General features: G+C 38.1%; 1 protein-coding gene across 1 annotated transcript; it reads right to left on the minus strand.

Annotated features, from left to right (window-relative positions):
• Nucleotides 1–420: 420 nt before the first annotated feature.
• LOC146671634 (nuclear GTPase SLIP-GC-like) lies at nucleotides 421–14,281 on the minus strand. Its single transcript, XM_085403916.1, has 21 exons — nucleotides 14,013–14,281; nucleotides 13,790–13,877; nucleotides 13,569–13,681; nucleotides 12,582–12,606; nucleotides 12,338–12,424; nucleotides 11,931–12,018; nucleotides 9,167–9,383; nucleotides 8,825–9,046; nucleotides 7,007–7,213; nucleotides 6,739–6,914; nucleotides 5,166–5,259; nucleotides 4,996–5,083; nucleotides 4,734–4,855; nucleotides 3,627–3,800; nucleotides 3,385–3,539; nucleotides 3,156–3,273; nucleotides 2,923–3,031; nucleotides 2,697–2,827; nucleotides 2,424–2,505; nucleotides 2,145–2,226; nucleotides 421–2,031 (listed from the first exon to the last, which is right to left on the minus strand). Exons 2-21 carry the CDS (start codon nucleotides 13,854–13,856, stop codon nucleotides 1,962–1,964), a joined length of 2,427 nt encoding a protein of 808 aa, XP_085260042.1. The 5' UTR covers nucleotides 13,857–13,877; nucleotides 14,013–14,281; the 3' UTR covers nucleotides 421–1,961.
• Nucleotides 14,282–22,241: the final 7,960 nt, after the last annotated feature.

The raw sequence follows: 22,241 nt of genomic DNA on the forward strand, positions 1-22,241 counted from the left end.
TTTCCTCTGTTCACAAACCGCATGCTTCAGGAAGTCAAAGCTGTACTTGCACAAACATTTTGACTTTTGGGAGGGGGTTGTCACCTTTATCTTCCTTTTTGCATTTTAAGAACTTCTCCATATATTTTGCTAACTGCAAACAGCAGGCAGACTGTCTTCTTCTTCTTGCTTTTTGAGGCTGTTTAAACAAATCCCACCAAATGGTGTGAAGCTGTATTGAGACTGAGATTGTCATGGACAGGGAACAATAACCAAAAGTATTTTGCGGCTCTTAAGGTGTGGCTCGCAGCCCCATGGTTAAGAATCACTGACTTATGTGATGCTGTTTATACTGTAAGTAACCATAAGAGGGTGGGCATGCTATGCTTTAACACATCTGTGAATCATTCAGAAAAATGGAAGAAAAGGTTGATGACAGACTGATATTTATTCTGGTTTTAATTTTTTAGATTTCCTTAAAAAAAACAAAAGAAAACAAACAACAACAAAAAAAAAGAATTCACATTCAGGATATTCATAAGGATTTCTGTGGGAGTAATGGGGGTAAAGACAATTCAGGGACTTACTTCAAAGACTTTAAGCATTAGAAAATTAGAATTAAAAGGACATCTCGCTATAATATTATGAGTAAGGCTATAATGAAGAGGAACAAAAATGCACAAAAATGATGGCATTTTAGGATAATTGTGCTAAAAAAAAAAAGGAGAGAAAAAAATTTCCCGAAACATATAATTTATTTCTAAGGTAAATTGGGATTAACAATGTAAGACAAGCTTTTAGAAATAATGTGATAGTGTATTTTTATACATAATACACTCAGTTCTTTTGTGGGGACTCAAATGACACAGAGTACTAGACCTGCAACAACAATGGCTGTTAGATGAGACAGAGGTGCACGTTAGACAAACTTAACTTCTGTCAACAGCGCAAAATATCAAAAAAGAGTCAGCTGATACTACTGCCAAAACAATCTTCATAATTAATTTTTTTGTGAAGAATAAAGAAAGGTGACAGGTGAGAAAGGTTGTTGGGACCAAGAAACTTACAATTAAAGAGCATAACAGGAATTATGAATGGGTGCTTGGAAAAAACCCCCAGAAACTTTAGGTTTTACAAATAAATTTATTAATAGTTGTGTTTTTCATACACAAATCCATCTAATCCTAATTCAGATATTGTTTTTAAGAAAAACACCCTCTGCTGTGGCTCTAATGTATGAAAACCTGTCAAAAACACATATTTGAGTGTGAAAGGTTGAGATGAAAAACTACTTTGAATCTCATAATCAGACAGTTAATTCCATAATGAAAAGAACTACTAAAATTAAACATTTATTGGAGGAAAAGATGGACACAATGTAGAGGGATAAAACTAGTCCTGTAGCTGCATGGAGATAGAGCTACTTACCCTAACTGACCAATCAACGTTTACAAGATAAATTTTAGGAGTCATTAATACTAAAAATCTTGGAACAATGGTCTGGATGACTTGTTACCTTTAAATATTTGTAGGTAAATATAATCACAATTTTAATTGTAATTTTAGATAAAATACATTGATTTTCCATTTAATTACACCTTAGTTGTGGGCTGTATTATAAAGTGTTACCATTTTTTATCTAGTGTGTTAAGTACACTGATTTTATATGTACTGAAATGTGCTATATCATTGCATTGTCATCTGAATGAACCATAACTAAACTCATAAAATAAAACGATTAAAATAGATTTGAAATATATGTAGAGTGATGTGATGTGAATCTCTTTCAGTTTTCCGCAAACTTCTTTGTCAGCCTCAATATTTAAAACATTAAAAGATAAATATGTCTTACAGAAATAAAAGTCCACAATCACTTATAATGACATTCACAAAATCAAAGTCAAATGTCACCAAACAACTTTTAAAGGGACCAAATAAAAACAACTGAAAATGATTGAGACCAAATCGGATGGTTTTTTGTTTTAAACAGCACTTCCTCTGGTAAGACCTGTTTGTGTCCAGGTTTCTGCAGTTTCTACCTGGTCAGCAAATCTGAAACATCCAAAAAAAGGTTTAACAATGAGCAATAAGGACCAAAATATATATATTTTTTTTTAAATGTAAAATATTCTATGTAATACTGATGATGACGTATAAGAATTTACCCAGTTAGTGATGTTTCATCATCTGGAGTGCCTACAAGTTTATCATAATGTTTCTTCACCATCTCAAGCTCTGTTGAAACATCTGAAAAACAAAACATTTTTTGAATTGTTTCCTCCCCAAGAGTGACTCACGTAATAGTGTGTGTGACTGTAAATTATAAGTTAATTTTAAAAATAGAGAGACAAATAGGTAAATACACTGTGCTATCAGGTTTCAACGATAAAGAGAAAAGGAAGGAAGCTTTATCAAATGTAAATACAGCAAATTGTCCTGTTTACCTGGGAGTAAGCCCCCATCAGTCTTGAATGAACGTTCAATGGATTCCTTCATAGTTTCCTCCAGAGTCTTCAGGATTTTTTCCTATTTTAAAAATGGTTATTACTTATCACAGATCAAAATATTGTGTTAAGTCAAATACAATTACATTTAGAAGGTTCTCAGATACTGCATAAAAACATAAATGGAAACATATTTTTGTGTAAGTCTATTCCAGTTAAATATGGAAAAAGCCTTCATATGTTCATCCCATTTTTTCATAAAACATGACAAACCATCAAAGTGTGCAATTTCTCCAACATGGTATTTTTTGCCCTCTCAAACATGTCCTCCTTTGAGTGCACGTGGTCCGTAATAGTCTCCCTCATGTTGTACAGCGTGTCTTTTCCACTAAATTCTGCAGCCTCTACAATAAGACAGAAAGCTCCAATCAGATTTCTCTTTCTGAATAATGATAAATATAAATATGTGTTTTTGTGAATCTCTGATCTTATTTCTTACTCTTGTAGCCTTCATCCATAATGTCTTCAATTGTCTCTGTCAGACTGCTGTAGACTCTTTTCTTCTGTTTCCGCATCGTTCTGTTCAGTTTTGCCTTAATTTTTTCTTCCTTAGAGAACAAACATGAAATATGGATGAACATCACTTGAAATCACATCAAGCCATAAAACTAAGGTTAATTTTTCATGTTTTCCATTTACTGTCCATTATGTCAGTAAAGTTTCATCTCTTACCTCTGTCTTGAGAAATCTGAGCTGCAGTTCAGCATTTTTGTACTTTTCAAACAGAGAATCAGTGTTAAGTGAAAATGTATCGATGACTCCATTGAATGCTCCACGTTCTGAGTCATTTCTAAAACATATAAACATTGTGGTTATTAATGGCAGAATTGGCAAGTTTATATGTTATGATTACATATCTTGGATAATATTATGTGACTGTTTAGAACTTGTCTTTTCTTACGGGAAGGTCTTTCTGAATTCATCATCAATGCTGTCAATCAGACAGGAAGCCAACTTCATATTAAGGTTAATTAGGGTCCCTTTCTTTGGTTTGTAGACGCCACCATTCTTAACAACACACTTCAGTACCTTGTGAAAAGCACCACCCTTCTTTCCCTAAAACAGAAAAGAAAAGAAGAAGTATTTAAACACATATTCATGTAAAATATGTTGTTTTGTTGTAACTATATTTAAAATACATACACGATACAAGACGTTCTTGAGTTTTTCTCCATATGATCCTTTGGATTTCTCAACGCCATCATCAAGATATTTTTCAAAAGCCGTATAGGTGTCTTCCATTTCTTTGTTGACATTACGAAGTTGGATGTTCGTGTTTTTCTCAAGTTCTGCACACACCTCGGGTTTTTTATCATCCTGAAAATTTTTGAAGGAATAAAGTCAGAAAAACAACTTGTTGTTTCGTATATATTTATGAAATCAATTGATTTGATCAATTGAAGTCACTGTCCTGTAATAAGAACCTGAGAAGTAAAATAGAACAGCAAAAATAAATGAATCTATTAATAAATCATAAATTAATAGATTATAAAAACAAGATACTCGAAAAAATTTGGAAATCTCAACATGTAAGAGAATGTGTATCTTTTAATGCTGGGCATACACTCTGCGATTTATGGTCCATTTTGAGACGATTTTTCAGTCGTGCGACCGTTTTCGGGATTGGTCCAAGTTTTCCCCTAATCGTGTGTCATGCATCGTGTAGTATACGTGGGGTAACAAGAAGCGATTAATACCTCACGATCAGTTCCCGATCTCGTAAGAAAATCAAACCTGTTTGAAATCCTGTCGCTCGTTGCGAGGGTGTCAACGCAGCCTCTCACACTGCGCACACAGCTCCATCTTTCAGAAGTGAAAAGGTGGAGCAGCAGCACGGCAGTGGAGCGTGTGATCTGGACATAAGCGATGGAGGCACAACTTGTAGAACTTTGGCAAGCTCATCTGAGTCTTTTCGATGTGGCCTCACAAAATTATCACGACCACAACAACCGTGAAAATAGTTGGATGGATATTGCTGCTCATTTGCAGCTGCGTTTTTCATTAGCAATTTAGTAATGTTGATGGTGGTGGTGTGTGTGTCTGTGTGAGTAAAAGACAGAGAGGGAGAGATAGATTTTGTGTTATGTGTTATGGACGCACAGTGTGAGCACATCAGGCCATATAGTGTGAGACCCTGCACCGTGACCTACGAACTTCTCACCCCTGCGATTCAATCGTACAGTTTGCGCAGAAGCTGAATAATGCGACTGAAAAAAATCGCAGTGTATTCCCAGCATTAGTTGACCTTACCACTCCTCTGGAGTTGGCTCCGTGAATCAGAGACAGAATCCCGTGAGCTCCATTCACATAGTTTACTGTCTCTGAGTGACAGTCATTGAGATCTTGCAAAAATCCCTGAAGTTGAGGTATTTCTGTTGAGAAGAAATTTCAGTGCCAGTTTGACATTACTTAAATTCAAATTAAATAATTCTTCTTTCAGTCAGAGCAAACTAAAACAACATGTGCATTTCAGCTGTTTATATTCTGTTAGCAAAACGGAGACTTCACTCACCAGTTTCATCTGGATTTAGATGCTTCCCTTTTAGGAACTCTTTGGAGCTCACTGTGAACACTTTGAAACTGTCATCAGTGAAGTGTTTCTGCGGAAAAATGATTTAATTTTAAAGCATCTTTGCAACTGTGGAGAGTCTGTATTATTTTCTGTAAGCCTATAAAACTCACCTTAATCTTGGTTCGCTCGTTGAATGCTTTCCTTACTCCATCCTTGGCTTGAATGTTTCTTTTAACTATTCGATCATGGATATCAGCTGATGAACTACAACAAATGTGCATATATGTACTGTTACCATCATCACTATTATTATCACCATCATTAATCTGGGGCAGGCTGGGTGGTTTTGATTTACTCTTGGGCTACGTCCCCACGTACAAAGGTGTTTTTTCATTTTTTAAAAATCGCATCGACGTGTGCACTTTTTAAAAAATATCTCTGTTCACATGTAAACGCAAAAACAAAGTCAAACGCTGTCAAGAACATGCCAACTCCTAACTTACTAGAATTATGTCCTCTTTTCTTTTCAAGTGCCTTCATTATTTCAAATGTTAATAACTAAACTGTATTTTGGATTTTATCTCACTAGCTCTTTTGGCCAGAGTTTATTCAATAAAGAAAGAAACTGACAATTTTACATTTGTCTTAGTGATTTATAATCATGAGTCACAGCTCTCTGAAATACGGCTGGTGTAGACTCACAACTAAGAATGGACAAAATGCATGCATACATATATTTAATTTAAAAAAATTAAATTTATTAAAAAATGAAAAAGGCATTGGTGTTAGGACTTGGGTTGTGACAGCGTCTGTGTATTTTACTCTGACACCTCTGTCTTTCTAAGTAGAAGGGCAGTAACTGCATGTGTACATGTAAGCGTGTAAAAAAATGCAGATAGTATTTTGTTTCTGTCTCCCATTTTGAAAATTCATCAAATGTAAACAATCACGTGGCGCACAGCGTGGCGTCATGTTTGATGTTGCGTGACTAACTCCTCGTATTCCTCGTCCACGGGTAAATGCAAAAACTGTTTTCGAAAATCTCCATGCTGGCAGGAGTTTATAAAAATCTCAGTTTTCAGTGATCCAAAACGCCATTTACGTGTGGATGAAAAGCCCAAACCTATAGAAAAAGCTATGTTTTCAAAAATACCAGTGTAGCTGTGGACGTAGCCTTGGCCTTTAGGCGGAAATGTGGGAGGCTCCCTTTCTGACCAAGCTGAGCTTTCCCTGACTGTCGCACACATATAACTCATTGTCATCGCCTAGATTGTATTTAAAGACTGCCTGTGGCACTGCATCTCTACCACCTACGGTGGTGTTCTCCACTAATTCACCAGTTCATATTAGTTTATTCAGTTTATATTTTTCTTTCATTGTAAATAAACCTATTAAACTTCACATCAGTTGTGCATACATAAAAGCTGCAATGATGCCAGTTGCAACTCTTTCTCCTCCTGCTCTCCTGTTATTGCTCACCCTCTTCTCTCTTGCTGTCCCTCTACAACTAAAAAAAATCTACTACCTTTGCCACTCTCCACTATTCCACTCCCTCTCTCTTTATTACTCAGTCCACCATATTCAATAAACTTTATAAAATTGTATCTGCATCTCAGACTCCCTTTGACCCAAATGTTCTGTATTATTAAAAAAAAAAAAGGCTAAACTCTGTGTTTCATTCTAGCCTGCGTTTATCTTACATGGAAACACCTTGTAGTTGATCAGCATTCAAAATGTACTTACAGATCATCTGAATCATCAAGAAGATCAGACTTGGTGCAGATAAAGTGAATTTGCTGACATTCGCCACCATTTCCAATCAGACTACTGACACTTTCCAGGATCTCCCAGGCCTCTTTCTCTGATGCTGCTCGGTTAATTTCAGTCACAATCCACACAGTAGAACACTCTCCAACTATCTGAAAGGAGAATAACATGTCTCAGTGCTTCATTGAAAGATGACTGTTTACAGAAAACACAGTATAAGCAAAGAGCAGTAAATGTGAATTACCCCTTTCCACATCTGATCTCTGCTCTTGTTACAGTCGCCATTTCCAGGAAGGTCCACAAGTGTGACATGCTGGAGAAAAGGATTGTTTGGCACCCTGACAGTCACACACTTCACTAGTGGCCAAAACCACTTTTTTCCTTCATTGCCTTCTTCTTGTTTTGACTCACTTCTTGTGTACTTGACAAACTGTGCAGAAAGTTCATTAGCCTGCAATAAATAGTAAAAGCAGTGCAGTTTAATTTCAGTCCTCACAGAATGTGCTTTATAGAATTCATTAAAAAGTCAGTGACATAAAAAAGGTTAAGTAATTAGTGTTCAGTTTTAGATTTAAATGATCAGATTGTGTCATGTACAAGCTTCCCTTTGTGTTATATTGGACCAAGAAAAACATCAATCAAATCCAAAATGAAAATAGATTTTTATGATTTATTTAATTTTTATTCTCTATTTAAATCGTGCTATGAACACTCTTGTTCTCAACAGCCAGTATTACTATTAGCAGAAACTACTTCATGTTGGCATTTTGCACAGTTGTCCACTTTAACTGACTGTCAGACACTGATTTACTTTGTGGCCACTTTGATTCAGTCTTTGCTGAATTTGCTCAGCAGTGAATTTCTACGGTGCGATTTAAAGTGTAAGAGTAGGTTAAAATAGGGAACTGATCACTGTTGTGTGATAAGGGAAAAGGTTCTTACTGCGATTATTTAAAATAAAAACAATCATGCTCTACATCACGGACCTGGACCAAACTTGGGTCTTGTTAACCAGTTATTACAAGAACAGATTTATTTTTTCTGGCAATGTGATCATCTAAAGATCATTGTGGGATCTCAGTAAGATCTGTTTTGTTTTGATCACTGGATCTGTTTTCAGTGTTTTGTTTTTTGGACTTTTGAATCTATGCTGCATGCTATTTTCAGAAGTGAGATATGTTTTTAGTTCTTAGGCTACGTTCACACTGCAGGTGTTAATGCTCAATTCCGATTTTTTGATCAAATCCAATTTTTTTGTCTGCGTGTTCACACTACAAATAAAATGCGACAGCAAACGCGCTCTAGTGTGAAGGCTTAAAGCGGCCCGCATGCGCAAAAGAAGACTTCACACACAGCGCGCTCTTTAGACCCAGAGCAAACAGTATTGTTTGACAGATGGCCGTTAATATAAAGACTTCGGACTTTACGTTTCCCAATTTTTGCTTTAAGTTATTTTGTTATTTACATAATAATGTAAATAACCTAATAAATATCCTTATTGCTGTTTTAGAGAGGAGCGGTGCTTCAAAGGATAGTTGCAGATTTCTGTCAGAATCTGCAGATTACACAGTACAAATAAAATGTTCACGTTTCTCCAACGTTGTCTTCCCAACAGTTTCACTGACATCTACGCTGGATGGCCAGGAAGCGACCGCGATGTCTTCTCGGGCGCTTCTCTAGTACTGATAATTGGCGTCTGTCTTGTGTCGGTGACGTAAAAGACGGATTTAATGCGACCTGACCGTTCAAACAGCAGTCGCTTTCTAAAACATCGGATATGTATCGGATTCAGTACCACATACGAAAGTGACCCAGATCGGATTTGAAAATATCGGATTTGCACCGTTCACACTGTCACACCATGATCGGATATGGGTCGCATAGTGTCAAAAAAATTGGATTTGATGCGCTTTCGCCTGCAGTGTGAACGTAGCCTTAGTCTTTTGTTTATTTGGTCAGTTCCCTTTTTGTGTCCAAGATGTCCTAGTTTCACCTGTGTCCCCTTCCCAGCATCCCCAGTGTGTCCCCTGTCTGTTATAGTAGCAATATGAGTTTGTCTTACTGATTCACATCTCAATATCTTCCGCCTGGATTGGAGAAATTCTGGAATTTCTTTGAAATATTTGTTCTCCATGAGGTTTTCAGAGGACTTCTCTTTCCATTCTTCTCCATAAAGTGCTGACAGCTTTTCAACAGCATCACGATAATCATCATCCCCTTCCTTTTCCTGATTTTCATTATTGTCAAGAAGCTGATGAAATGACCACAACTCATCGTTCCACTCCTACAAAAATAGATGACAAGCAATTTATTGAGGCATGTACCCAGCCTTAAGCTCCAAGAACTGCACTATAACAAATGATTTAGTTTTAAGTACAAATCAAACTTTGAGAATTCATTTTACCTCCTTTGTGATGAACTCAATTTCTGCTTCATACTTTGTGCTACGTGTGTTGGCTTCCAGTTTGATCATGACTGAGGTGCAGGCATTGATGCTTCCTGAAGGTAAAAGATTCTTCTCTTCAATGATGGCATTTATCAAAGAGCTCTTTCCAGCCCCGGTTTTACCAAAGACACCAACCAGCTCCCTCTTGTCTGTCTCCAAATCACTGATCTTTTTCCTGATGAACAAGATTTTAAATATGGGTTAATTGATTCAGTCATGAAAACTTTTTATGCACGCTTTAAAAAAGAGAGTTTCAAAGAGAGTTATAATCATGGTAGTGATCATCAAATGAAATATCACTAAATATTTTAGTTTTATACACATACACCACTAATTGTTTACTGTATGTTGTTTTGATCAGCATCTTCCTTTTTGTGTCAGTTAAAGCTAAAATGTTTCCCCCAAGAGTTGGTAGATAACAGGAACAGCAAAAAATGTAGTTAAGTCACCAAAACCTCCTAAAAATATCAGTCTTTGTTGGTCTTAACTTTGATAGTTTTATTTTACTAATAAATCATTCTGTGATCTATAGTTGTACTGCTGTTAAGTCAAAAGTATAACGTAAAATAGCTAAACAAAGAACCAACACACCAAACAGACTGACACAAGAAACTAATTGGTGAATATGGAACCAAACTATCATCTGGCCGAGTGGTGCGACACCAACAACCTGCTGCTTAACACCGAGAAGATCAAGGAGCTCATCGTGGACTACAGGAGGAAAGCTGACCCACATCCACCCATCTACATTAAAGGGACGGCTGTGGATTATGTGAGCAGCTTCAAGCTCCTTGGAGTCCACATCTCCGAGGATCTCATCTGGACGACCAACTGCTCCAAGTTGGTCAAGAAGGCTCACCAGCGCCTCTTCTTACTGAGGACTCTGAGGAAGAACCACCTGTCCTCAGACATCCTGGTGAAATTCTACTGCTGCACCATCGAGAGCATCCTGACTAACTGTATAACAGTCTGGTATGGGAGCTTCTCTGCCTCAGACCGGAAGGCGTTGCAGAGGGTCATGAAAACCGCCCAGCGCATCGGTGAAAGACCACTTCCTGCCATACAAGACATCTACAGGAAAGTGTCTGAAAAGGGCTGGGAAAATCATCAGAGGCCCCAGTCACCCAGCACAAGGACTCTTCGACTCCTGCCCTCTGGGAGGCGCTACATGAGCCACAGGACTAAGACCATCAGGTAGTGGTAACAGCTTCTTCCCCACAACTGTCAGACTCCTGAACTCTGACCCACATTAAACTCATGGACTGAACATACACACACCTACAACCACCTATAACTGAACACACACACAATGGACAAAACAAACAAATGGCCAACTGTACCCTCATACACAAAATAATAACATGGACCGGTTCAGGTGGTGGTTCACCAACCTTACAACCACTAGCACTTTATATAACCACTGTAGAAATTACCCACATATCTCACTGATCTGAACTGCACTACTGTAAATGCTGTATAGACAATCATTCTGTACAATACAATAATTATAGTTCTACAACTGTTTACAACTGTTTATTAATACTCACAATTGTATATCTACAATCAGTATAGTTCATATTTCATATTTCTGTATAGTTTTCATATTTTTAACCATATTTAAATCCTGTTCATAGCCTGTACATAGTTTGTACACTCACTACAGCCTGTACATACTTATAGTTATAGCATATTCATAAAATACCTTCATACCGTGTACATTGTAACATACCCATAATTAGGGATGGGTACCATCTGACATAAACGGTAGTAACCAGACCGAAAAGCAGCGCACATTTCGGTGCTTTATTTCGGTGCTTTTATTCCCTGAGCTGTGATACACTTCTAGCCAATCATTTTACGTTTCCGAGGATAGTAGGCGGGTCCAGGTACGTACGTTCTTTTAGAGCAGAGCTACAGATTAAAAATGCCCAAGGCGAAGCGGTCAAAAGCCTGGCTGTACTTCACAGCAAAAGATGCAAACTCAGCAGCCTGCAACAAGTGCTTTAAGCTGATACTGTGATACTGTCAAAGGAGGTAACACCTCAAATCCGATGAAACACCTGGCGACGCATAGCGTTTTTTTTAAAAGCCCAGAAATGCACCGTATTTGATAGCTTGCTGCGAGACCTCACACCGAGCGCATCTACTGCGGGTGGGTTGCCTGTTATCGGACCCGGAGTTAGCTTTTCATTTTTCTGATTTCGTATTATAGGGACGTGTTGGGTGGCCAGAAGCGTAATATACCGACGATTTGTCACATAACATAACATGTTACGCTTTGGGAGTGAGAACGTGTTGTCTTTTCATGTTTGCCTCGGCTCTCTCCAGGTACTTTGGCTTTCTCCAACAGTCCAAAGATGTGCAATTAGTGCATTTAGGTTAATAAATCCTCATCAATGTAGTTACTCATTCCTGTGACTGTATCTTGGTGTAACCAGTGTGACATCCATAAAGTTTGTTTGGACTGAATCATTTTAATTGTTGTGATCATGTGAATATACTGCTTATTTTTGCGTGTGTCAAGACTCTTGAAAAGGGACCATCTTCTCCGTGTGACTCAATTACACATAACTAGCAGTTTTTGAGGATGTTTTACAGATATTTTCTGCATTTTTGGTTTCTTTAAAAACAACCTCTCTTTGATCTGTTTGTGAAACTGTCACATGATCAGGAGTGGAACCAGGCCCATACATTACAAAATATGAAAAAACTTAATACTCACTTTAAGAAATCACTGAGTTTGTCTTGGTCATTTAGTCTGGCATGTACAAATGTCATGATGCTTTTCACATCAGACAGTATGATTGATTCTGTGGACAAAGAAAGGCAAAAACTATTTAAAACAAATAGACTAGAATAAACAGAAAATGTAAAATCTCATGTAAAAAAACAAACAAACAAAACAAACCTGTGTGAATTAGAGTATATCAGGACCATAATGTGACCACTTACCAATCAAACTTACTATACCATACATCAAGCTGACTGTTAAATTTTGACAACAGGCCAAAGAAAAAGTAATTTCTAGCATCAAAGATGAAACTGGCATGTTGGACAAATTGTGCTGCACAGAAATTTAACCCTATAGTGTCTTAAACTGTGACACTGTTTAGAAAGAGACGTAAATACCTGCAAATCCTGGCATAGACAGACGCTGTCGCTTAGCTGGTGACTGCAACCTGCTGGCATCACTTTGAAGATCTGATTTTCTCTTTCCTGATTGTATAAAAACAACAAAAAATAAGAACAAAAAATGTGTTTCTCTCAGCATTGAAAGTTATTCTTAGTAAAGTTATGTAGATTGAAAGGCACCAATATTTTATGCAAACACAGAATAATATGAGATGCAATAAATACGATACATGTGTCTCACCTGTATCACTTGTGGATGGCAAGACCTGAGGATGAATATGAGTTATACAGGAAATTATTACTATTTGCATTGGCATTGCTCTTTAACAACATTTGAAGGACACTAGCATACAAGTTTTACAATCAACAAACTTAAATGCAGTTATATTTATAACTAGCAGACTGATGAAGAATACATTATAAATTACCTTATCACAGAATTGGAGACTTTGCTTCGCACCCTTAAAAATCCTATAGCTAGCCAGGCCCCTTTAGCCTGTCCAGTCAAAGGCTAGCTCCCTCTGGCAAATTGTCCCGAACAGTCGGGTAAACAAGATGACTGGGTGATGGTGAGGAGGAAGCATAGTCTTAAACAGAAGTCCCCGGTACACCACCAACCTGTTCATGCATCTAACTGTTTTTGCCCACTTGGCAAAACACTCGCCAGGAATCAAACTCTGGTAATTGGTGATTCTGTTCTGACTTCGAGGAGGGGGCCTAAGGGTACATCTTTCGCCATCTTAGAATGCTGTAATTGCAGCCATTCCCCAACTCTCTGAATGGTATTCATGGCCATTGATCAGTGGGTTTTGGTCAGTGGTTGTTGATCAATGGTCATGAGAATTTGCATAATTAACATTAAGGAACTGACCTCCCAGCCCATTGTTCCTTCACTGGACTGGTTTCAGTCATTATGCAAATGCACTGCAGTCAGCTGAAACTAAAGAGGTCACTTGGATGAGTGACGAAACGGTTCTCACACAAAACGCTACGTCCAGATGAACAGAATCAAGTTTTGGAGATTTACTTATCTGCATGATTGATGCATCAAGACAAAACGATAGAAATAGTAATTACTCAGATTACCAGTTACAGAAAAAAAGTAAAAGAGTTGCTTTTAACGCGGTTTTTCCCATCACTGATTATTACTGCCAGTGCATTTTTAAATATACAGATAAAGTCACCTCTGTTCACTAAAATAGCAATGATTGTCAAAGAACTTAATTACCTTTAACAGCTTGAGGTTCTTCTTGAATCTCATTCTTGGTCCAGCTTTTGTGATCAAATTCTCAATTTCTCGATCATCAAGCTCAAAAATATTTTCTTCATCAATTTCTTGATCTGTAATTAAAAATAAAGTTGAAGAGATAAAGATTATTCTCAACTTACTTCACAGATCACATCAGAATCAATATCTGTACCCATCAGGGATTCACGTTAATACTTTACCTTTAAATTTTTCCACCCACTCACTAAGCCCCCATTCAACCAGTTTGGTTCTTACGAAATCATCCATGACCAAGAAATGTAAGATAAACTGTAAGATAAAATGCAATATTTAACCAGACAATACTGCTTTACTGGTTAGACATTCGTGATCGACTTCTCCTTTAATGCACATATAATCAGAGACAGTGATATTAAATTCAGATTAAAAGTTCAAACTGCTCACCTTTTGTTAGAAGTAATGCTGGAAAAGGCTGCTGAGGGAGATCTGAGGGAAGCAGTGAGACACAAACAGGAAACAGGCGGGAAAAATAAAAATCGAGCAAAAAGCAAAGTCCACAAACAGATGCGGTTAAAAACAAACTGGAACTCTGTGGCTCAGACTGCACAATTGCAACTGCATCTATACATAAAATACAAAGGTAAATCCAACATGAGTAACGCGGGAGCAGGAAAAGCAGAACGGAGAACTGAGAAAGGCAGGAAGAGGAGGTGTTTGTGCAGCGCAGATGGGCGTGGCTGGAAGAGCGGTAACACCCTCCCTCGGAGCCCTTTTTTTTCAACAATGAAACGATGTTGGGTGATAAACACTTTTTTAAAAAAAGCCTAATAATAAATACCATCTTTAATCCTTAAAAATACTAATAAAAATATAAATTGCCACTCTTTTCTGTTACCGTCATCAGCCCATGAACCATCCCCCAATAGATAAAATACAACTGTTAAGTTGCATATTATCTATTATCTTGTATCTATCATCTTGTTTTATAACCCCCAAAACACAAACACATCCTCCAACCACACACACACACACACACACACACACACGCATGTTTTGTTTTCAAACACCATTGCAGTGTATTTCGCACCTCAAACCTTTTGTAAACAATAAAACAAATACAAGTAAACTGAAACAAATTACAGGTTGCAATAAAATAAAGTACAAACTCTTTTAATAACAGAAATCTTTATGGTTTAATTTATTGTACGTGTAGTTTTTTTTAACTGTGTAAGAATATTTAACATTATGCTATCAATACATTTAAAAAAATGCCTCTCTTCAAAATGGGTTTAAAAACATAAACAGCTGTGGGATACTGTTTGTCCATGATTTGGACAGCCCAGTGCGGGCTTCTGACGCAGGGGGATACCTACCTTGGCACTAGGGCTGGTTATCATCACTGATTTCTAGAATCGGTTGGATTCCAATTCGATTCAATTTTTCCTCAGACAGTCAGAAATATTATAATTTTGATCATTTATCAGTACTGATACTTCATCAGATGTTTAAGCATATGCAATATACACAGCAGATGCCTTTGTGTCAAAGTAACTAAGGATAAAACACAGAAAAACATGAAGGAGATTTTCCTGGCCTGGCTTTTCCTTAAAAATATTCTGCAGTGGATCAAAAACTGAAGAAAACCGTTAATCAACATATGAACATTACCTGATGCTCTTTGAGGATAATAGCTTGCTTGGTATAATTAGAGAGACTGTAGATTGCATAGTGGGAGGGGGCTGGGGTGCAGGGCAGGAGAACAGCTAACCCCCACCCCCTGGACTGGAGGCCACAGTTACAAGCCTGTGGGAGGGCAACCCTCCAGGGCAAAGAGGAGAGTGGTGGAAAACTACTGAAGAGCATTCCCCCCCCCCCACACACACACACACACATTCACAGATCAGCCTTAGGTGTGCTGATCTCCAGATGCATCTGTAAGGAAGAGGTGAAGAGTGGCAAATCCTGCAGCATCATAAGCTGTGAGATGTCATCGTTCAGCACTGATGGCGTGTACGTGCCGTCAAGTGAGAAAGCTGAAGACATCGCACTGATTCTCATGCATTTCGTCCACGCTTTGTGTTTACATCTTTGCGTGGAATCCGTTTACCTGCTCTCATTTGCTGATTTAGTTGTTTGGTGGTTGTTGATATAGTTTTCTTAGCTTTAACCTGAAATGCACAAGATTCATTTGTAATTAATAGAATATATATGATTATGCATGAAGTGTATGAAGGAATGTATATTCACACGCAAAAGAAACAAAGGATGGGATACCCATCTTCTGCCCTTCTTCTTCTTACCACATTTGGTTAGAGGAAGAAGGGTGGGGGAGTAGAAGTCATGCATACAACATGGCCAAATGGCTATCAATGCTTCTAAGGGGTCACTTAGGAGCATTCAGGATTCTTCCTCTAGTTTCCTGCATGATCAGTAAATCCAGACTTGGAAGTTCACAGTTGGAAATTACAGCAAAAAAAAAGCCAAAGGATTAGGTGCTGCCGAACACTATGAACTTACAAATGATAATTTTTTGGCTTTTTTCTCTTCAAAGTAATTGGAGAACACTATAGAGTTACTTTGCTATTGGATTATATTGACAGGGAACAGAAATAAATGCATCTTCAGGCCTGGATGAGCCCATCCTCTCTCTCATTCCTCCCAAGATTAGTATTAGGAATCTACATTAGCTTAATTAGGTAAGTAAAATTCAAGTGATTTTATTAAGTGATTATTATTATTATTACTTGATTGATCTTTTGCTTTGCTTCTACTAAATTCCTTTAATGTAATATTCTGGATTCATCCATCCATCCATTCGCTTCCACTTATCCTTTTCAGGGTCGCGGGGGGTGCTGGAGCCTATCCCAGCTGTCATATGGCGAGAGGCAGGGTACACCCTGGACAGGTCGCCAGTCTGTCACAGGGATTCAAAAAGTCTAAATTCTCGACATGCTTTTTTTTTTTTTAAACCTTTGTGAAACAGGAAATGTAAAAACCTGTATTGTTTTAATATCACACAAAGGGTTATAAAAGGTTACTTTGGCCATAAAAGTTAACAGATTATAGAAGAGAGCTGCTGATGACAGATGTGACTGGAGGATTGTAGATGACCTGCAAGGCCACTGAGATAAGAACGCTTTTACAGGAAGCAGGATCACCAATCATTCGACTTCCGGTTGAAAAATAGATTGTGTTTCAGTCTTTACAGTTCATAGATAATTTTGTTGTATGTTAAAAACTGCTGTGGTGCTGCAAAATACTTTTTTGGCAGGCAGCTTAGTGTCAGAAAAAAACAAGAACAGGGTTTGAAAAAAAAAACATGTTTCCATCTTACAGTATAGAATCAATACAGAATATAAACAACAGAAACAATATAATAGCTAAAGTAGAAGCTGAGACTTACTTTTTCTTGCTGCTTTATTACTCATATGGCAACCAAAAAACCATTGCATTACAGTAAATTTATTAAATTTATGTTAGAAATGTAAGTAAATGGTATACATAAGTCATGTGCTATAGAAGTCTCAAGATAAAACTGAGAAATACATCATGAAAATAAATGTAACATGACCAAAGGCATTAAATTATAATATTCAAATTTACTACAAGGGAAATCTGCAATAGAAGGAAAAACATTAATTGAATCCTTAAACCTGAAAAGAGTCTGAATATCATGGTATTCCTGTGGTTTAAAGCACTAAAATTAAAATCAGTAACACTGCAGTCCCACTGCTGTATACTTTCCTGTATAACTAGGGTATACAAATGATCAACAAATACAACAAAAGTAGGAAAAAAGACATCAAAACATTTTTGGACGTAGTGCTGGCCTTTTGGTTTAGACCAGGGGTAGGCAACTCCAGGCCTCGAGTGCCGGTGTCCTGCAGGTTTTAGATATTGTTAAGGTTCAAATATTGAGGAAGGAGAGTACAAACAACCATGGTCCAGAAGATCTTGGTCAAACAATTGATTTTAATGAATACACGCGTGGGAAGACCAGTTCCGTTCGCAGACAGGGCTGATCTTCGACTTAATCAAAGCATACACAGATTTTTATAGCATCAGGGTTTGAATTAATGACGCCCCTTCATACGTCACAGACAGAATATATACATACGTCAAATCAAAACCACAATGACTTTTAACACGGTTTTTAAAAGAACATTGTCTTCTATCTCGTCTGGAACACGAGCCCCACATCCTGCCAGACGCTGTTCCTCTTTCTTGCAGAGACAACAAGAAACTGTTCCTCTTTCACAGTTACGAGTAAACATAACTAACCTCTCACCTATAAATGATTCCCTCTGAGTGTGTGTGTGTGTGTGTGTGTGTATATGTCCTCAAATGCTCTCTCATCTCACCCGTTGCACTTCTGACCTTTCACCAGAACAGAGGCTCATCCTTATGTGTAACAACCTAACTGAAACTATATGTACTATATTGAATAAATGTTTTAATCAAGAACCTCTACTAAAAGCTTAATAAAAGGATATAAAAGTATACCAGGCAATTTGAATAACCTAGTTATTCAAATAGCCTCCTCTAACCAGCTCCTCAGAATAACCTGCGCTTAGATTCTGCTTCCGGTTTCAGTTCTGCAAAGCCTGCAACTTCCTGTCAGCCTGTGGCTTAGTCTTTCTGAAAGACACACACACTGTTTAAACATCTGAATGCAATATCAATGCTGAAGATTATATTATTAATGCAATAGTAATATTGATGATTATTAACAATAGCAGTAAAATAGTTTCCCTGCTTTCCACAATATCACCCTGGGTCAACACACTTGCATCAAATGATTAGTTCATTACCAGGCCTCTGGAGAACTTCAAGATACTTTGAGGAGGTCATTTAGCCATTTGAATCAGCTGTGTTGGATCAAGGACACATCTAAAACCTGCAAGACACTGGCACTCAAGGCCTGGAGTTACCTACCCCTGGTTTAGACCCTCACAATTAAAATCTTAATATCCTTGAGAGGAATTCATGCTTTAAAATCCCAATCCATCCATTTTCTTCTGCTTATCCAATTCGGGTTTGCTGGAGCCTTTCCCAGTTGTCAGGCGAGAGGCAGAGTACATGACATGACAACTTAAATGACATTGTTCTTAGAGACCATAAGTCAGTCTTTTTTAATGTATCTGTCAACTCAAAGTCTCCTTCCCAAGGATTTATTAGGCGCTGGTGCTTTATTGATGACTATCATTTATCTGTTTTCTTCTCTTTTTAATTTTAAAACCTCTTCTGACCTCCTTACTAATTCTTTTAATGAACACTGTCTTGCCATTCTTAATCAGGCTGCTCTTTTCAAAACTAGGCATTGCTCTGTTAGTTCCCGCACACCCTGGTTAAACAATACAAATTGTGGTCTTCGACGCTCCTGTTGAAAAGGTCTGGTTGTCCATCATGAACACTTCAAATAACTTCTTCACTTATATAATGAGTCAGTGAACGAGGCTAGATCCTCTTATTTCAATAATCTTATAAACCGTCATAAAAATAACCCAAGAATTCTATTCTGTTCTGATTTTATCTGTTTTGATTTTTGATTTTATATACTAGTTTGTTTGTTTGTTTGTTTGTTTGTTTGTTTGTTTGTTTGTTTGTTTGCTTGCTTGTTTTAATAAATTTTAAATCATGCTTTTTATTTGTTTTTGTTTCTAATGTCTCTGTAAAGCACTTTGAATCTCCTTGTTGTTGAATTGTGCTATACAAATAAACTTGCCTTGCCTTTTATACCATCAACAGTATTGTTTCTCCTCCATCCCAGCATGCTGTGTTACTGTAATACTTTCCTCAATCACTTTGTAAATAAGGTGATGGACCTGAGATCCAAAATCTCCTCAAGTGCCTCCCCTTATGAAGATGCCCTGAGTGTCCTGGGTTATTTACTTCTTTTTCTCCAATCACACTCAATGACTTAATTACAGTAATAGGCAAAATGAAATTCTCATCGTGCTCTTTAGATATATTGCCTCTCTCTGTCTTGTCTGGGACTCTCACCATCATTGGTCCCACATTGTTATCCATCATTAACAGTACACTGAGGCAAGGTTGTGTTCCATCCTTTAAACATGCTGAGGAAACTCCTCTTTTTTAAAATAAATAAATAAAAAAAACAAACAGAATCTAGATCCTTGCTCTACTAGTAATTATTGGGCTATTTCAAAACTGCCATTTATAAGTAAATTACTGGAAAAAGTTCAGTTCAGTTCAGGTCCTCACTATGCAGATTACAGATTTTTGTCCCTTTTCAATCTGGCTTTCAAAAGCAGCACTCCACTTAGACCGCTCTCTCGATGGACCCCCTAATGATCCTCTATCTAATCGCACGAGCCAAGGTGTGAAAATGGGTGTAGGTCACAAGGTTTCGGGTGAGCTCATTGTGAAACCTAGCCCCACCCTGTCATGTGATTTCCTGAGGTCAGATGGCCCAGGATGTGAGTGGGCATTAAGGCGTCTGTGAAGGGATCTCAACACTGGATTATAGATGGCAGACAGTTGGTGTCGTAAACCACCGCCTCTGTTCAAAGATGGTCGCTCACAGTGGACATAAATGGCATCTTTTACTCTTCTTTCAAACCATCTAGCTACAGTCGACAGGGGAACAAGGTTTGTAATGTACATGATTTAATTTGAGCAATCTGAAATGCATAATATGTATTGTATAGTTTAATAGAAAACGGTTAGACTAGCGTAACAGCGGTTAAAATGGTGTTAATGGTGTTAGTGATGCTGAAAAACTAGTTCATGCATTCATTACTTCCAGGCTGGACGACTGTAATTCATTATTATCAGGATGTCCTAAAAACTCACTGAAAAGTCTTTAGCTAATCCAAAATGCTGCAGCTAGAGTCCTGACAGGGACTAGAAAGAGAGAGCATATTTCTCCTGTTTTGGCTTCCCTTCATTGGCTTCCTGTTAAGTCCAGAATTGAATTCAAAATCCTGCTCCTCACATACAAGGTCTTAAATAATCAGGCCCCATCTTATCTTAATGACCTTGTAGTACCATATCACCCTATTAGAGCACTTCGCTCTCGCTCTGCAGGCCTACTTGTTGTTCCTAGAGTATTTAAAAGTAGAATGGGAGGGAGAGCCTTCAGTTTTCAGGCCCCTCTTCTGTGGAACCAGCTCCCAGTTTTGTTTGGGGGGACACTATCTCTACTTTTAAGATTAGGCTTCAAACTTTCCTTTTTGCTAAAGCATATAGTTAGGGCTGGACCAGGTGACCCTGAATCCTCCCTTAGTTATGCTGCAATAGACATAGGCTGCCGGGGGATTCCCATGATGCATTAAGTTTTTCCTTTCCAGTCACCTTTCTCACTCACTATGTATTAACAGAGCTCTCTGCATTGAATCATATCTGTTATTAACCTCTGTCTCTCTTCCACAGCATGTCTTTTATCCTGTCTTCTTTCTCTCACCCCAACCGGTCGCAGCAGATGGCCCCGCCCCTCCCTGAGCCTGGTTCTGCCGGAGGTTTCTTCCTGTTAAAAGGGTTTTTTTTCCTTCCCACTGTCGCCAAAATGCTTGTTATATGATCATTGGTTTTTTTCTCTGTATCTATTATTGTAGGATCTACTGTACAATATAAAGCGCCATGAGGTGACTGTTGTTGTGATTTGGCGCTATAAAAATAAAACTGAATTGAATTGAATATATGGATGGGTTGTCATTTTGGAAGTTGCTGTTTGTGTGAAAGACTAGACAAACTAATGTTGTTTTTTGCTCAGTCAAGTCAGAGTGATGTCTGCTGTTTTCTGCACTACACCTCTTTGCAACTGATATGTGATCTGATGATTTACCACAATTGCTGGGTTGTCAGACACAGATTGCATGAAGTTATCAATTTGACTCAATTGCAGGCTGATATTAGACTTAGAAATCCGAAGTTGCCTATTGTGTGAATGTGAGTACAGGGAGTGCAGAATTATTAGGCAAATGAGTATTTTGTCCACATCATCCTCTTCATGCATGTTGTCTTACTCCAAGCTGTATAGGCTCGAAAGCCTACTACCAATTAAGCATATTAGGTGATGTGCATCTCTGTAATGAGAAGGGGTGTGGTCTAATGACATCAACACCCTATATCAGGTGTGCATAATTATTAGGCAACGTCCTTTCCTTTGGCAAAATGGGTCAAAAGAAGGACTTGACAGGCTCAGAAAAGTCAAAAATAGTGAGATATCTTGCAGAGGGATGCAGCAGTCTCAAAATTACAAAGCTTCTGAAGCGTGATCATCAAACAATCAAGCGTTTCATTCAAAATAGTCAACAGGGTCGCAAGAAGCGTGTGGAAAAACCAAGGCACAAAATAACTGCCCATGAACTGAGAAAAGTCAAGCGTGCAGCTGCCAAGATGCCACTTGCCACCAGTTTGGCCATATTTCAGAGCTGCAACATCACTGGAGTGCCCAAAAGCACAAGGTGGGCAATACTCAGAGACATGGCCAAGGTAAGAAAGGCTGAAAGACGACCACCACTGAACAAGACACACAAGCTGAAACGTCAAGACTGGGCCAAGAAATATCTCAAGACTGGTTTTTCTAAGGTTTTATGGACTGATGAAATGAGAGTGAGTCTTGATGGGCCAGATGGATGGGCCCGTGGCTGGATTGGTAAAGGGCAGAGAGCTCCAGTCCGACTCAGACGCCAGCAAGGTGGAGGTGGA

The sequence above is a fragment of the Rhamphochromis longiceps genome, linkage group LG4 (genome assembly GCF_057381845.1).
Source record: "Rhamphochromis longiceps isolate RC_006_pf linkage group LG4, R_longiceps_female_GT1.1, whole genome shotgun sequence".
Lineage (NCBI taxonomy): Eukaryota > Metazoa > Chordata > Actinopteri > Cichliformes > Cichlidae > Rhamphochromis > Rhamphochromis longiceps.

What these genes read in the sequence shown, in the direction of transcription:
- LOC146671634 (XM_085403916.1), bottom strand. Translation starts at nt 13,856, where the DNA reads ATGGATGATTTCGTAAGAACCAAACTGGTTGAATGGGGGCTTAGTGAG. An exon ending in TTGAGTTCATCACAAAGGAG is followed by an intron (nt 9,047 to 9,166) that starts GTAAAATGAATT and finishes CTATTTTTGTAG; the next exon opens with GAGTGGAACGATGAGTTGTG. An exon ending in TCTAAATCCAGATGAAACTG is followed by an intron (nt 4,856 to 4,995) that starts GTGAGTGAAGTC and finishes TCTTCTCAACAG; the next exon opens with AAATACCTCAACTTCAGGGA.